The following is a 15,431-nucleotide window of genomic DNA, read 5'->3' on the forward strand; positions in this document are numbered from 1 at the left end:
GGGGGGGGGGGGCGGATCGGAGCGAGCGAGTGCGCACGTGCGGATGGCGATCGGCAGACGGGTTGAGTGGAAGGCGCTTGCTACCCGAGGATGCACCCCCTGGAAGGATCGGAGAGCCTGGAATTGCGAGAGCTGGATGTTGGACCGGATCATACGGTTGCTGTCGACCTGCCGGCAGAGGGGAGGGGGAGAGGGAGAAAGAAGCAGGGTGAGTGATCAACGGGGAAGGCCAGGGGTTACGGGGGGGGAGAGAAGAAAAAACAGCGGAGCACGCACGACTGAGACACAGGTGTCATCACAGCTGGTCTCGATAGCCAGGACAACATGCTTGGCCGGGGGGAAGGGCCCGACCGAGGTGGGTCCGTGCGAGATCTTGGGTGTGAGATCGCCGACGCTCAGCCGAGGGGGAGCCGGGGGAGCGGGATCGGCCGCTTCAGCTGACGTGGAGAAGGCTCGCAGGGCGGCTGCTCGGAGATGGGGGAGCTGCCCGGCCGTGCGGAGGGCCGCCGAGAGCGGCGCTCGTCCGGGGAGCATCATGTGCGGGGGGGAGGTTGGGAAAGAATGGGATAGGGGCACAGGAGGCGCGCGCGCGCGGGAGGGGGGGGGGGGGGGGGGCGAAAAGGCGAGAAGATGCCGGGAGGTCGCATGTGTTTGGGCGGGCCTGGCCGCGCTGCGGCCCGGGATAAGGAGCCGTCCGTGGGCAGATTGCCAGGCGCGAATTGCTGGAGCGCGCCCTGGCTGGACACGTGTGAGTGCGGGCATTTTCCGTATACATGGCGCTCGGGCGAGGGGGCTGTCGGAGCCTGCCCCGGCCCGCACGCTCCGGGGGGACGATCGAGGTGTAGATGCCGGCGCGGGCTCGGTGCCGAGAGGGGGAAATCGGAATCGGGCGCCCGGCGCCCCCTCCTTCGGGGCCGAGGCACGGAGAGCAGGCCGGTGAGCACACCACACGCGAGCCGAGGGAGAGAGGGAGGGGAGGGGGGGGGGGGCGAAGGTGCTGGACGCACACACGGGCGGAGAAAAAACGCGCGTCCCGGGCAACGGGCCAGGCTACCGCCCCCCCTCCCCGGGACCCAAGTGATGCACAGCGAGAGCCCGCCTCGACCGCCGGACAACAGGCAGAGAGAGGGACCCCCACACACGCTCCGGCCCCCGGCCCCTTGCTGATGAGAGGGGGGGCGAATCTCCCTTGCCATGAAAAAACACTCTCCCCACAACGGGCGGCCCGGCTGCCGCCCCCCCCCCCCGGCACCTGAGCCGGAAAACCGGGCACGCAGTGCCAAGAGCAGGTGCCCTGCATTTGCGCCTATACCGCCGCGGTTTGCGGGCGCGTAGACCTCTGCGCCGCATCTGGCCGCCCAAGCCCGCGCAAGAGCGCGGCGTTGGCTCATGGACGCATGCATGGCTGCGGCGCCACAAGACCGCACAACCCAGCCCCCGCTTGATAGCCGTGCCGCCGTCTCACCTCCCTCGGCCCTCTCTCTGCCCGGATCCTGCCAGCCGCCTACGGCGGGGTGGACAGGGCAGCGCGACAGGCGGAAAGGACGACGGGCATGCGCCGGGCTCAAACCCTGCACACACACACACACACACACACCGCGCGCGCGCGAAAGCCCCCACAAAAAAAAACACATGCACCCAGACAGACAGGAAGGAAAAGACGAGGGAGATATATGAAGGGGAAATCCGCAAGAAAGTGAGGGTATCATTCTGACAGGAGAGCAAGTCCCCCCCCAGAGGGAAAGGGCGACAATCTCTGACGGACTCATCGCACAACAAGAGACACTCAGATGCACAGCGAAGGATCGCGACCGACACTGCACGCATGCACGCGCGCGAGGTCGCGGCGACACATGTGCAAGAGCGCAGGCGCGCCCAGCAGAGAGCTCGAGAGAGAAGAGACGCTCATTTACTTGAGCTTCTTCTTGGGGCGGAGCTGGTTGGAGTGACCGCACTTCTTCTTGCGGCAGTTGGTGGCGCGGGCGGGGAGGCGAGCGTAGCAACTGAAAGGAACAGGGAGAGAGAGAGGGAGAGAGGGGGAGACATGGGTCAGCAGATGGGAGGGAACCCCGAGAGGTGAGGCGCGCGGCCGAGGAAGGGCACGCAGGCGAAAGATGCACGATGCATCCGCGCCCGGCGGAGCGCGCGGCACAGTAGGCAAAAGAGGAAAAGCAGATACGCACACGCGGCAAATCATCTTGTCGCAGTTGTACTTGGAGGCCAGAATGCGGAGAGTGGGCTCAATGACACCACCACGCAGACGGAGGACGAGGTGCAGGGTGGAGTCTGCGCGCGGGAGGGGGGGGGGAAGAGAGCGAGAAAAGCGAGGTGGTCAGAGGACGGGGCGCCATGTGCATGCGCGCGCACGCAACGAGAGGGGGGATGACAAGGAGAAAGCCGACGCACGCTTCTGGATGTTGTAGTCGGAGAGGGTGCGGCCATCCTCGAGCTGCTTGCCGGCGAAAATCAGGCGCTGCTGATCAGGGGGGATACCCTCCTTGTCCTGAATCTTAGCCTTGACGGCGTCGATCGAGTCAGAGGGCTCAACCTCAAGGGTGATGGTCTTACCGGTAAGGGTCTTAACGAAAATCTGCATGGTGACTTTGGCGCGTGCGTGCGCGCGAGGCAGGGGGAAGGGGAGGAGACGGAGAGGGAAGGACGTGTGTGTGTGAGTGACGAGGGCGCGCGCGGTCGCGGTGCGAGATGCAAGGCAGGAAGAAAGGAAGATGAGTGGGAGAGGGGCTGGCCCCTTATAAATGCTCCCCTCGCTGGAAGGAGGCGTGTGCCTCACACGAGTCCCCCGCCCCTCCTCTCCCTCGGCGTCCATCTCTCTCGTGTGGTCGCGCGCGTGCGCGTGCGAATGTGACTGCATCGTTCTCCCAGGTACGCCCGGGCGCACACACACGTGCCAACGGCCCGTGGCGTGCGCGACACGCGCAAGGCGCGCAAGGCGCGCGCCCTGGCGGAGACCGGGGTCCGACAGTGCCGAACCCCGGGCCAGGGCGGTGTCCATGTGCGGTTGCGGCGTGGCAAGCCCGCCCACAGCACTCGGGCAAGCCACACGCGTGCGGGCCGAGCGACAGAGAGAGAGAGAGACGCAATCACAAACGTCGCGAGAGTGCTCCCCCTGAGCAAGGGCGGAGAAAAGCACAGTCGGCACACGACAAGCATCCGCTAGACGAGACGAAGAGAAATGGAGGCGGAGGGAAGATGGGTGGCGCGGAAGCCCGGGCCGAGTGTGCTGCGGCGCGGCGACTGCCCGCACCCCCCCCTCCCAAGGCACATAGAGAGCATGGAGACGGCGCAAGAGGGCATGTGTCCAGACACACGGCGCCCGCGCGCGCGCGCAAATCCGCACAACTATGGCCTTCGGGGGGCGCGTGCGTCGGATGCAATTTCGGGAAAGCACATCCGACCCGGGCAGCGACAGGAGACAGCACACGCGCGGCAAACGGACGGGAGACCCACCGAGAGAGGAAGGAGGCCACAGACCGAGGCGCGCAGACAGGACGGGTGGGGCAACAGGCGGGCGGAGAATTGGGGGAGGGGGCGGGGGGGCACAAGGGAGAGAGAGGGAAAAGAGAGGGGGGGAGGGGGGACGGCGAGAGGAGGTAACAGCGAAAGTACCTTTCTCAGCCAGTGATTGGTGGACAACAAACACGCAGACGAAGAGGGAGTTCACTCGGTGCATGTCGCCAGGACACCAGCTCAAAAAGTGGATTTTTGCATGCTGGCCGGGGTCCAGGGCGGCAGGATCCCCCCCCCCCCCCCGGTACCCCGGGCCTGCCTGGCGCAGGCCCGCCCTGGGGGAGGGCGACGGCCCGGGGGGGGGGGGGGGGACAGCCAGGGCGAGGACACACACACACACAGGCGCGCGCGCCAGGGCCCCCGCATCCGCCCGGCCGTGGGTGGCCCCCCCCCCGCCCGGGGCGCGCCGTCGCCTTGACCCCCTCCCGGGGAGGGGGGTCGGTCGCTGCTGCAGTCCCCCCCCCCTCTCCCCTGGTAGGTACACAGACGTTCCCCGAACATGCGCACATCTCCAGAAAGTGCCCCTGTCCTCGGCTCCTCACATCCGGGCCGCAGCTCGTCCCACAGCCAGGGCTGCCGGGACGACCCGAGACGCCCACACGCCCGGCGCGGGAGCCCTGTGTGGTGCCCACCGCGCGAGCCGCCAGCCGCCTGCAGCTGCCGGCGGACGCGACTCCCGGTCCCTCCGCGTCGGCAGGACAGTCGCGTCCCATCCCGGAAGAGCCGGTCCCCAGCTCGCCGCGCGAACGGGGCCCCAGAGCAGGCCTGGCCCAAAGGAGAGGGCGCCCGGCCGAACGGCCAATGCCCGGGGCATCAAAAACACGTCCCCCCCCCCCCCCCGGGAATCCGGCGACCCTGCAGCGGCAAGGCGGCCCCCCCGGCCCTGTGAAAGGGGGGTGGTATGAACACACACTGCAGTCGTGCTGCGCCCAGTCGGTGCGAGACTCCCCCCGGGAGCGGGGGCCAGGAAGGAGAGAAACCCTCGCCGGAGACAACACACCCGCGCCGGGGGCCTCCCGGCAGCCGCACGAGCATGGCGACAAAAGCACAGGTTGATAAATCCCTCTTGTGGCTGGTCTCCGAGGTGGCCGGGCGTTGTGCCCCGGGGAGAGTGTTGGTGGGTCCCCCTCGGGGAGGGTCATCCGATGATAATGCACGCTTTTTATTGACGCCCAAATATAACATGAACAAATGTGGCGGTCGCTTCGTGCACGAGACCACGAGGCGTGATTCACCACACTGAACTATGGTGTACAGTTCTGATGGCCCGTGGCGCTTGGTCCGTGTTAGCATGGGCGATAGTTTTTCCCAACAGCGGCAGCGGGGTGGGGGAATTTGTGAAAGATTGATAGCAGCTTTTCGGCGCCCCCGCACCCCTGGCCGAGCCCGGCAGGAGGAGTTCGGGTGTGCGTGTGTGCGTGCGTGCGTGCGTGCGTGTGCGGGGACTGGGGGGGGATGGCGGAGCGCCGCCCGGGACTTGGGCAGAACATTCTATGCCAGGCGGTGTGAAAGATGCCCCCAGCTGCGGGCGTGGGTGCGACCGCCGTTCTGGCCCCCCGGGCGGGCGGCCGGGTGGCGTGAATAACGAAGTGGGGCTTTCAAGAGGCGAGCCTGCGGGGGGGAGGCGCTCGCGAGACGCGCGCAGGGGTCTTGGCTGGGCTGGATCGCCGGGGGAAAACAGCCCCCGCGAGGGTAACGCCCCTCCTTTCCGCCTCGCCTGCGCGTGTGCAGGGGCGCGGGGCAGGAACATTGTTGTGAGGACACCGCATGGGGGAGGGGCCCGGCGGCGTGGGGGTCGGCCGAGGCGCCACAACCGGTGTGATGCCAATTTTCCCGTGGCCCCGCGCGGGACCCCGAGGACGTGTCCGCCCTTGCTTGCTTTTTGTCGGCCCCGGGCGGACATCCGAGGGGTGGAGGCTCCTCTCGCGCGCCGCCCCCGCGCTGCCGTCGGGCCGAACACGGCGCCCCGGCGGCGGCGGCGGGGGGGGGCGGATCGGCAGCATCGCCCAGCTTGTAAACATGCGGCAGGCCCCGCCCGAGCCAGCTCACCCATTCCTGTCCTGGGCGCGCCCCATTTCCAGCGGGGCGAGGGCGAGAGGAGGGAGACCGTGCCCCGCCCGGTCGTTATTCCAGTGCCCACCGGGGCCAGCCGGCCACGGCCCATTTTTGGGGGCCGGCGCCCCCCACCGGAGCACACGCCCGGCCGTCGGGCGTGCGGCGGTGCCGCGCAGCCAGCCAGCCAGTCAGCCAGGCCGCGACGCCCATGGGTCGCCGGTGCTGTTGGCGAATGATAGGGCCTCTCCCGCGCCCCCTTGGATGTTGTTATCTGTCAAATCAGAGGCGCCCAGGCGGCGGCCCGCCTGGGCGTTCCGGGCCGGCGGCTGTGTGCCGACGGATGTGCCCCCCCCCCCGAAGAAGCCAGCAACAGTGGAGGCGGCTGGAATATCGCACGCCTCGCGCGCCCCCTGGGGGACGCTCGCCGCGGCCGGGACGTGCGGGTGGCCCCCGTGAATGCGCGCAGGCGCTCCGGCGCGCCCGATTCCCATGCCGGTCTGCCGTCGGGTGGCGGGGCGCGGATTGCGTATCACACATGGCTTCCAACGGCGCGGCTGGGGGCGGCCCCAAAAAGGGCGCCCGATCCCGAGGACCGCAAGGCCGGGCTAGGGCGTGTGCTTTCCCCCCCCCCCCCCCCCCCCGCCACCCGGCCACCCCCGTCTTCCTCAGTCCGCCCCCAGCAGGTTGGCGTATTTATCCCTCCATCGGGTGTGTGTTGTTGCCCTGGTCCCACCCTGGGCCGGGGCCGCGGGTCGGGACACGCCCTCGGGCCGACACGCGCGCCCCCGGGCGAAGGGGGGACGACGCCGAGTTGGCCTTCCGCAGTGCCGGGGCCGCGCGGTGCCCTGAGAAAATCCACCCCCCCCCCCCCTCTCCCTGTGGTGCGGGGACAGGAGCACATCATCGCTCGCGTGCCCCGAGGCCGGGGAGGGGCACCACGCCGATGGGGGGCGCGGGCGAGCGGGCGGGCATGCGACGATCCGACTCGGTCGTTGGAGGAGGGCGCTCGGGCGCCCCCTTCTCTCCCGGGCCCAGGTAAGCCAGCCATGATGCTGGCGGATCGCGCAGCTGCAGGGTCGCCCCGCCTCCCTCCCGCGGACAGATGGCCAGCCGTGGATGCGGGTCTGGCCCACCCCGGCCTCGGGCAGCCCGCGCACCACGGGGCCTGTGGGCAGAGCCCGCGCCCCAGAGAATCCCCCCGGCCCGGGTGCAGCCCACTCCGCCCGTTGGGTGCCCCCCCCCCCGGGAGGAGCGAGGCGCCGGGGGGAGGGGATGGACTGGCGGTGTGGCAGTGCGCCAGGGCCCGGCCTCTGGCTCCGCCCGTCCTTCGTCCTCCCCTCCACCCCCTCTCCCGGGCCACTGGGCCACCTTTTCCCCTTTCCGAACCTCCTTTTTCAGTCGCGCCATTGCCGCCCGCCCGCACCACCACCGCCCCCTACTTCCAGCCCCACGAGCCATTTCACCCTCCCCGCACGCGTGCTTCCCCGCACCTCTCGCCCTCGCCTCGACCGCTTGTCGCGCCCTGGCCAGCACACGGTGTCCACATTCCTCCCCCCTCGCGCGCGCGTTCCCCCCCCTTCCTGCCACTGTCCCAGTGGGCCCCCTCTTTTCTAGTCCCCCCTCCGCCTGGTACGGCCCATGTGTCCGCGCAACCCGCCCCTGCGTTTCGATTGCCTCCTCTCCCTCTCTCTCTCTCTCTCTCTCCCCCCCCCCGCGGCCCCCCTCTAAACCATTTTACATCCCTCTTTGTCTGCCCCTCTTTTCATCCGCCCCCGTCACCACCGACACAGCACCATGGATCCCCGTCTGCTCGCCACCACACCCGCCTCCTCGAGGTCCCTGTTCGGCCTCAGCCCGGCCGAGGCCAACAACGAGGCCATCCTCTCGCGCTATCTGGAGCTGGGTAGCCGGACAGACACGCTGGTCTGCGTGACCTACGTCTGGGTCGATGCCGATGGGATCACCCTGCGCCAGAAGACCCGGACCCTGCCTCGCAGCAAGATCCAGTACACCATCCCGGAGTGGACCTTCGACGGGAGTAGCACCGGCCATTCGCTGACCGGGTACATCAACAGCGATGTGACCATCCGGCCGGTGCACGCCTTCCGGGACCCCTTCCGGCCGGGGCACAATATCCTGGTGCTGTGCTCCACCTACTCGGCCGATGGCCGGCCGCATGCCAGCAACCTGCGTGAGCAGGCCCTCGCCGAGGCCCTCGGCGACGAGGCGGTGGTCAGTGCCCAGCCCTGGTTCGCCTTCGAGCAGGAGTACTACATCATCGAGCCGGAGACCGGGCTGCCGGTGGGCTGCCCCCGGGCCACCCCGTTCCCGGCCCAGGGCCCGCATTACTGCAGTGTCGGTGCCGGGCGATCCTTCGGCCGACAGATCGTCGAGGCGCACCTGGCCGCGTGCATGTATGCCGGGGTCAACATCAGCGGCACCAATTCCGAGACGGTCCCCGGCCAGTGGGAGTTCCAGGTGGGCCCCTGCCATCCCGGGGCCGATACCATGCCCTTCCGCCAGTTTGACTTCCCCCACTGCCTGCAGCTGCTCCGCGCGTTGCATGAACCCACCGCGGCGGCGGATCACCTGTGGATGGCGCGCTTCCTGCTGCAGCAGGTGGCCGAGGACTTTGGCAAGGCCATTTCCTTTGCCCCCGGCCGCCTGGCCCCGCATTGGAATGGATCCGGCATGCACACGAACTTTTCGACGGTCACCATGCGCGACGACTCGGCCGATGCCGGGAGTGGCTCCTCCTCGCCGTCGTCCCCCTCCTCGCCGAAGATGGGGCCCGGCAGCTCCGGGGCCTCGGTCGCCGGCAGCAGCCGGTCGCTCAAAACCATCGAGCAGATCGAGGCCATCCAGTGCACCTGCAGCAACTGCCCCAATGTGTTGGATTGGTTTGCCAACCAGGGGCTCGCGCCGCCCGGGCCGCCGTCCGCCCCGTCCTGCCGCGGGGTGGAGGCCGTCATTCAGGCGTGCATCCGCCTGGCCGGCGGGGGGGACTCCTTCAAGATGGCCTATGGGTCCGGCTGCCAGGAGGGCTCGGCCCACCGGGATCAGTTTACCTTCGGCATGGCCAACCGCGCGTGCTCCATCCGCCTGCCGGTGGCTTCGCGTCGCATTCACAACAGCGGCTTCTACCTGGAGGATCGGCGCCCGCGCAGCGACGCCGACCCGTACGCCGTGTCGGCCTACATCGCCCGCATGGTGATCCTCAGCGAGGCGGTGGAAACCCGTGTGGCTTCCTGCCCGGAGGCCCTGGCCCGGGATCCCATCCTCCCGGGCCAGTGTGCCCGGCGTCTGGCCATTCTGCACCTGAGTCTCCAGTCGGGTGAGGCCATTCGCCTGCCCTTCGTCAGCAGCTCCGTCCCCTTGGCCTCGGTGTCCTCGTCAGCCGCCTCTTCTCCGCGGTAGAGAGGCCTGCGGGAGGGCCCGAGCGCGGGGAGGGGCGGGGGCGGCTGCGGGCGGTCCTGGGGGGACAGGCAGAGAGCGAGAGCGAGAGCGAGAGAGAGCCCCATGTGCCATGGTCTTTTTTTTTTGATGCCCGTGCTATGTGTATTGCCGCGCATGCGTCCTAGTTCTCTTCCGCTCGATCTCTCCTTTGCCTTGGGTGTGTGCTGTCTGCCACGCAACTGGCCTCCCCCCTCCCGCCGTCCCTCTCTGCCCTCCCCCTCCCCCCCCCCTTTCCCCGCCCTTGTGATACTAGACCTGATGCCGGCGTCCTCTTCTGTCTCTCCTCCGTCCGCCGGCGTGCCCATGCACCAGCACCAGCACTCAGCCGGACACGCTCCCATGCTCCCGGAGAGGGAGCTGTGGGCAGGCAGGCAGGGGGGGGGGGCCCATGTCCTTGCCTTTTTCCTCCTCCACCCTCCCTCTCCTTGTCTCGTTTTCTTCGGGTGTGCCCTACTCTGTGTGCGCGTGCGTGCTGTGCGCAGAGGTAGAGGTGGCGGCATAGGGCGAGGGAAGGGATTTTAGCCACACGCCCGGCACCATGCCTCCCACCTACCGCGCCCCATTCGACCGTCATACGAGGGCGGAGTCGGAGCGTGTGCCTGTCGGCCCCTGGTGGAGGCGAGATCCCGCAAGGGGCGCTGTGTGCACACGTGTATGTGTGCGCCAGCGCCTGCTCCCCCGCCCCCGACTGCGTGAGAGAGATCCGTTGGAGGGTGAGCTCTCACCACCCCCCCACCCCCCCCCCCCCTCCATGTATATCTGCGCATGCTGCTCGACGTGCACACGTATATGTCCGGGACGTCCTCTCCCCCGACACCTATATAGATCCCCCCAATCCCACTGCTATATGACTTTGTCCCTCCCCGCGGCCTTTTCCCCTCCGCCCGCCCGCGTGAGCTCCCAGCGTGTCTGCCCTCAGCAGGGAGGGGAGGAGATGGGGCGCAGGGCGCCAATCCGCGGCCGCGGCAGGGCGCCAGGGGGGAGGGATGCGCGAAGGCAGGCGTCCGCTGCAGGGGGCACCTTTGGTCAGTCCGGCTCTTTGTTTTTTGTTTTTTTTTTCCGACCAGCCGCCCATGTCTCTGTGGGGGGTCTGGCTCTGTCGTCGGGGGAGTTTTTCCTCGGCGCACTTCCTCCCCCTCTGCGGTGGCGGGATGTCCGCCGGTTGGCAAGGGGGTCGAGTTTTGTGCCCCCACTTTCTTCCTCTGTGCATTGTGTCCCACGCGTGTCCTGCCGGCCAGGCACCTGTGTGGGGGATGCGGAGTGAACGGCGCAATAAAAAAAAAGACAAATACCCAGCTCCCCCGCCGAGACATGGACCCAAAGGCCGCCAAATGCGGCCCCAAGTAAAGTGGCACCGGGTATGGGCCAACAAGAGGTGAAGTCAGCACCCTACAAAATATCATTCCCGCATCACGTTATCCCAGGAGGGGGCCAAAATGAACTCCTCGCGACCCACGCGGCGTTGTGTAAATAATGTTGCCCCTATTTAAGGGCCCGGGCAGGCGCCGCCCAAGCCGTGGAGGGGGAGTTCACGCGTCCCCCAGGTCGCCCCCCGCCGGTGGCTGTCCTTTCTGTGTATGTCTCCTCTCCTGTCCTCCTCCCCCCCCCCCTGCCACCTCCCCTCCCCCTCCCGTGTGTGCATTCGGGCCAGTCCGGGGTGCCTTCTTGTTCCTCCGCTCGGTCATGTTCACACGCGCATGTGCCTCCTCCCCACCCTCCCCCGGGCTGTGTGGATGCGCATGCATGTGCGCATATGTGACCTGGTCGGGGGCACAGTTTTGGCGCCTTGTTCTGTTCTGATGCATCGACTTCGAATAGTTGCTACTGTTGAGTGGTAACCCCACAGTGAGCCATACCCATCACACGTCGCTGAACCCTGCCCTTTTGCACGCACTCCCTCGCTCCTCCTCCTCCTCTCCCCGCATTTCTCCCCTCAGCTCTCTCACCTTTGTTCCCCCCCCCCTCCCTCTCCCCTCCCAGTATGCCACAGAGGCGTCTTGGCCCTGGACGATGCCTATGCGTCTGGGCATCGCGCATGTTCGGGAGAGCCTCTCCCGCGTGCACTCTCCCCTCTCCTTTTTTCCATTTTATAATTGAAGTTTCCCGGGCTCTGGATGGGTGTTTTTTTTTTTTTTTGCTGCGGCACTGGGGGGTGGCGCGGCCATATATGGCACCTGTCCTGTGTATGCGTGCGGGAGGGGGGGGAGGGGCAAAGTGCATGTGCGCGCACTCGCCAGCACATTGTGCACATCCCTCTGGCAGGTAGAGGGGATGTCCAGCCGAGGCAGAGGAGGGGGGGGGAGCACATGCGGGCGGCTGTCCTGTTGAATGTGTGACGCCCGAGGCGCCATCCCGGCAAAGAGGGAGGCAGTGCATTTTCTTTTTATTGACCCAACCCAAAAGCGGTACACTGTGTGTGGGGCATACATCGTGTCGGTCAGTCACAGAACCCCATCATGGGCGAGGGCGGCCGCGGGACGACGGGATCGACTGCCGGCGAGCTCTGCGACTCCTCCTCGGCGGCCTCCGACCCTGGGGGATCCACCAGCGCGGTGCCGCGGGAGGCGGCCCCCTCGTCTGGCCTGGTGGCTGTCAGTGTGTGGAGAGGGTGCACAGGGTCGGCGGGGGTCTTTTCGCCGATGGTCGCCAGCACATCCCGATCAAGAGTCCGATGGAGCTCCGGCAACCGGTGGGCGATCAGCTGCCGGAGGAGTTGCGCCTGGGGGACCAGCCGCTCGGCGGCTTGCACTTCCCGGGGAGAGGGAGTGCCGACGGTCAGCCGCACGGCGCGATCATTGAACGCCTTGAGAACGCCGCTGGCATCGAGATCCCTGTTTTTTTTGTTTCCCCCCAGCCGCGGAAGAGGATCATTTGGTTAGGATCGAGGGGGGGAGGGGGGGGGGGGGGACCCCAGCAGGCATGGGCTTGGGCGGAGAGACGGGAGGGGAGGGGGGGGGGGGGGGGAGGAGGGGCACATACTGACTGAGAATTTCCTCGCGGAAGGTGCCGAGATAGGCCACCGCGATGAGTAGGAAGAAGTTTGGCCCGTCGTAGTTGGTCCAGGAAGACTGCAGGTCATGGCCAGGGTCATTGGGCGGGGGTTAGAAAGCGACGACGGGAGGAGGGATGAGAAGGCGGGTGGAGGGGGGAAGGTGCGCTTCTTCGCCAGGTGGTCCCCCCCCCCCCCCCTGCTACCCCTTTCGTTCGTTTATTGAATTTCATGTCATTGTTCGATAGTTATGATCATATTTCTCTTTTTTTTTATTATATTCCATGTCCCTTAACGTACTATTTTCTTTTTTCTCTCTCATGTGGATGAGAAGGCGGGTGGAGGGGGGAAGGTGCGCTTCTTCGCCAGGTGGTCCCCCCCCCCCCCCCCAATGATCGCCTTGAAGGCACACGGGAAAGCGCACCTCCCAGACCCGAAGGAAGTCCGCCCAGGGGAGCTCTCGCTTCAGACACACCAGCACCCACCGGTAGCAGAAAAGCACCCAGTCAACATCCACACGGGTGAGATGCTCCATCAGCGGTTCGTCCACCTGGCCGAGAATGTTCACAAGGCAGGCCAGCTGGGCGGTGATCGAGCGTCCATCGGGGCTGAAGTTGTCCTTCTATATGATGGGCAGCAGGGGGTGCCAGCGCGCGGGTCCGGCCAGACCGCCGTTCGACAGGTCGGCAGACACACGCACGTGCGCATGTGTATGTGTCAGCGGCGGGCGTCTCTCCCGGTGTCTTGCCCTTTGGCGAGCGGGCAGCAGGATGAGGCAGGAATCGATCGGCCAGGCACGCACAATCTTCTCCATGATGGCATGGAAGAGCCAGAAGGTTTCGGCATCGAGGAGGACATCCTCCGGGATGTTGGCATCGTCGCCATTTGTGCCGAGGCCCTCCCCGGGCCCTTCGAGGTTCCGGTACTCCAGGGGCACCGATGGGGTGACCTCCGGCTGCACGGCACCAGCCAACGGCCCGGCCGTGCTGCTGGTGGAGATCACCAGCAGGGGGGACAGCCAGTCATTCATCCCCTGGGTGTACCCAACATCCGGACGGTGGAGGATATATGCCAGCAGGATGCGACCCAGTCTGCCGGCCTGGCTCAGGTCCCGGAAGTAGGTTTGGTTGCGATCGGTGCGCTCGATGTCCTTGACTGGGGGCGGCCACGGGACGCGGGGAGATGGCGGTCAGTGGGGGGGGGGGGGGGGGGGGGGGGGGGGGGGGGGGGGGGGGGGAGCTCTTGTGCCGCGCGGCCGGCTTGGGGGTATTCATGTGGAGATGGTGGGCGGCGTACGGATCTGGCACCAGGACTCCGAGGCCACCGGGTCGGCGTCCCGCTGTTCCTCGGGCGTGAGACGCAGGAACTGAACCACACGCTCGCGGATTCGGATGTACTCGTCTCTGTGTGGCGAGAGCAGCGAGCAAGGGGAGGAAAAGGAAAGAGAAGGAAAAGGCATGGGCCCCGCCCGGCGGCCGGATCCGGAGTGACGAAGGGTGGGTGTCAGCAATCGGCCCGAAATGTTTGTCCCCCTGCCGCCCCCCCCGGAAGAGCACACGTCTGAACTTTTGTTCCGGCTTTCGATGGCGGCAAACTCGAGGCGAGGACGCGGGACTGGCTTCGCAAATGCACACGCACAGCCGGGCGGCCCAAGTGTCGCGACGGGCCTCCACTGTGTCGGACCACTGGTCCAGGCCAAGGAGGAAAGGCCAGGCCAGGCGCCGGGCATCCTCATCACAGCCCTGGAATGTGCACACGCAGCCACGCACAGCCATGCACATCGATGCATCGGTAGACTGGTCAGTCAAGGTGGCCACAGGAGGAGAGGAGGAGGAGGAGGGGGGGGGGGGAAGGGCAAAGCAGAGGAGGAGGGAACATCAGGCGCACCCAGTAGTAGATGGTCCGCAGAAGGTGGTTCTTTTCCAGGGAGGTGACCGGACCGCCGGCGATGGCCCGTTCAATGGCCTCCCGCTTGAGCGACCGGTGGGGCTGTGCATGCAAGCGCGAGGGTCTGCCCTGAGTGTGCCCCTCCATCTGGCGGATCAGGTCTCCGAGCAACGAGGGCTGGACATCGGGCACGGCCTGTGCCACAAGGAGGGAGGCAGGTTAGAGGCAAGGGCGCGAGGGAGAGGGGGCAAGTGTGTATGCGTCGTGGGCATGGACATGGGCATGCTGGCGCAGCAGAGGGGAAGGGGAGAATGCCACAAAGGCCGACACACCTCCTGGAAGCCGAAGGGATAGTCATCTGGGTGGAAGGGCACCTGGTGGTGGGCGGTCAGGCTGCTGGGGACCGAGGCGGTCCCGGGCCCGGCCACGCTCGCCATCTCGGGTGTCTCGTCCATCACAATCCACTGGTCATCGAGGTCCCCCGGGGGGATGATGTAGCCCGGCTGCTGGGGCCCGGCCGGCATCGGGGCCCCCGAGTGGCTGGAGTGGAGTCCGGCCAGGAAGTCCCGACGCCGGTGGTTTGCCCGTTCCGACAGCGAGTTAATGGTGTAATGGATGTCCATGTAGTCTGCCGGGGCAGGGCGAGCCCATGGTCAGTAAGGGGGGCGGGGAGGGGGGGGGGGGGATGGCGGCCAAGGGGCGGGGGATGGCGGCCCCATATGCGCACCGAGATTCTCCTTGGCGTGGGCGGCCATGTCGGAGAACTTCTTGAAGAGGGCCTTCGGCGAGGCGGGGATATTCCGTGCATGGAGGCGTCGCTGGTGCTGGTCCAGCAGCTGGCTCAGCGAGGGCCGACCCTGGTACATGAGGGGGAAGTCGGGGCGCTTGCTGCGGGAGGGGCTGCCATTGGGGGCGGTCGGGAGGGACAGGGCCGGGAAGTCGTGCTCCGTCAGCGGGCAGGTGCTGGGCGACCGGGGGGTGCCCTCCTTGAGGAATTCAAACAGCAGGGCCAGGAAGATGTGCGAAGAGAGGACCGGATCCACGATGACCGTGGATTGGTCCACCTCCAGAGGGCTGCTTGCCGGGCAGATGATGTTATCCTCGAAGGTGCCCACTTGATAGTCGGGGTACACCAGGCGCAGGGTGTCCACCCGGGCGCGCAGGTCGCCGATGATTTGGAAGGTCGGCAGGCCAGGGCCGGGGCCGGCTGCCAGGAGGACCAACTCATGCAGGGGGACAAAGGAGGCGGCTGGGTCCGGGGTGGTGGGCGCCTCGGAGGCTGCCTGTCGGATGTGGATGGATGTGATGCGATTCAGAGGAACGGACAGGTCTGCCGGGTGGCCATCTTGGGGTGCCGGGGGTGGATCCAAGCGCGAGGGGGGTCTCTCTCGGTGTCAGCCAGGCTCGGAGGCATGGGAGAGGTGCTGGGATCGCGAGGGAGGGGCAAGAGGGGAATTGCCCATGGAGGGGCGAATGGGTGGATGGGTGGGCGGAGGTGGGCGGAGGTGGGCGGGGG

The 15,431-nt window shown here is 67.2% G+C and overlaps 4 protein-coding genes across 4 annotated transcripts in view; 1 reads left to right on the forward strand and 3 right to left on the reverse strand.

The window, feature by feature from the left end:
* Positions 1 to 604, reverse strand: part of H696_02020 (hypothetical protein) — a 2,575-nt gene extending 1,971 nt beyond the window's left edge. Inside the window, exons 1-2 of the mRNA XM_009495918.1 lie at positions 277 to 604; positions 38 to 168 (exon numbers count right to left, since the gene is read on the reverse strand). Of these exons, the coding sequence (XP_009494193.1) occupies positions 38 to 168; positions 277 to 537 (392 nt within the window). The 5' untranslated portion in view covers positions 538 to 604. The remainder of the gene's footprint in view (positions 1 to 37; positions 169 to 276) is intronic.
* Positions 605 to 1,696: 1,092 nt separating this feature from the next.
* On the reverse strand, positions 1,697 to 3,727 carry H696_02021 (ubiquitin-60S ribosomal protein L40). The gene is made up of 4 exons (XM_009495919.1): positions 3,628 to 3,727; positions 2,407 to 2,601; positions 2,184 to 2,286; positions 1,697 to 2,003 (listed from the first exon to the last, which is right to left on the reverse strand). Exons 1-4 carry the CDS (start codon positions 3,689 to 3,691, stop codon positions 1,910 to 1,912), a joined length of 456 nt encoding a protein of 151 aa, XP_009494194.1. The 5' UTR covers positions 3,692 to 3,727; the 3' UTR covers positions 1,697 to 1,909.
* A 3,426-nt stretch (positions 3,728 to 7,153) lies between these two features.
* Positions 7,154 to 9,308, forward strand: H696_02022 (hypothetical protein). The gene is made up of 2 exons (XM_009495920.1): positions 7,154 to 7,212; positions 7,374 to 9,308. The coding sequence occupies exon 2, from the start codon at positions 7,378 to 7,380 to the stop codon at positions 8,998 to 9,000; it is 1,623 nt and encodes a 540-aa protein (XP_009494195.1). The 5' UTR covers positions 7,154 to 7,212; positions 7,374 to 7,377; the 3' UTR covers positions 9,001 to 9,308.
* A 2,099-nt stretch (positions 9,309 to 11,407) lies between these two features.
* On the reverse strand, positions 11,408 to 15,261 carry H696_02023 (hypothetical protein). The gene is made up of 9 exons (XM_009495921.1): positions 14,643 to 15,261; positions 14,248 to 14,543; positions 13,916 to 14,110; positions 13,667 to 13,770; positions 13,325 to 13,431; positions 12,831 to 13,183; positions 12,453 to 12,650; positions 12,019 to 12,107; positions 11,408 to 11,870 (listed from the first exon to the last, which is right to left on the reverse strand). Exons 1-9 carry the CDS (start codon positions 14,779 to 14,781, stop codon positions 11,477 to 11,479), a joined length of 1,875 nt encoding a protein of 624 aa, XP_009494196.1. The 5' UTR covers positions 14,782 to 15,261; the 3' UTR covers positions 11,408 to 11,476.
* Positions 15,262 to 15,431: the final 170 nt, after the last annotated feature.

The sequence above is a fragment of the Fonticula alba genome, assembly GCF_000388065.1.
Source record: "Fonticula alba strain ATCC 38817 unplaced genomic scaffold supercont2.3, whole genome shotgun sequence".
In the NCBI taxonomy this organism is placed as follows: Eukaryota; order Rotosphaerida; family Fonticulaceae; genus Fonticula; species Fonticula alba.

Coding starts and splice junctions, on each gene's coding strand:
- H696_02021 (XM_009495919.1), bottom strand. CDS start 3,691: ATGCACCGAGTGAACTCCCTCTTCGTCTGCGTGTTTGTTGTCCACCAA. Junction 2,287..2,406: donor CGACTACAACATCCAGAAGC/GTGCGTCGGCTT, acceptor TCCCGCGCGCAG/ACTCCACCCTGCACCTCGTC. Junction 2,004..2,183: donor GACAAGATGATTTGCCGCGT/GTGCGTATCTGC, acceptor TGTTCCTTTCAG/TTGCTACGCTCGCCTCCCCG.
- H696_02022 (XM_009495920.1), top strand. CDS start 7,378: ATGGATCCCCGTCTGCTCGCCACCACACCCGCCTCCTCGAGGTCCCTG.
- H696_02023 (XM_009495921.1), bottom strand. CDS start 14,781: ATGTACCAGGGTCGGCCCTCGCTGAGCCAGCTGCTGGACCAGCACCAG. Junction 14,544..14,642: donor CCACGCCAAGGAGAATCTCG/GTGCGCATATGG, acceptor CTGCCCCGGCAG/ACTACATGGACATCCATTAC. Junction 13,184..13,324: donor GGAGTCCTGGTGCCAGATCC/GTACGCCGCCCA, acceptor GGCCGCCCCCAG/TCAAGGACATCGAGCGCACC.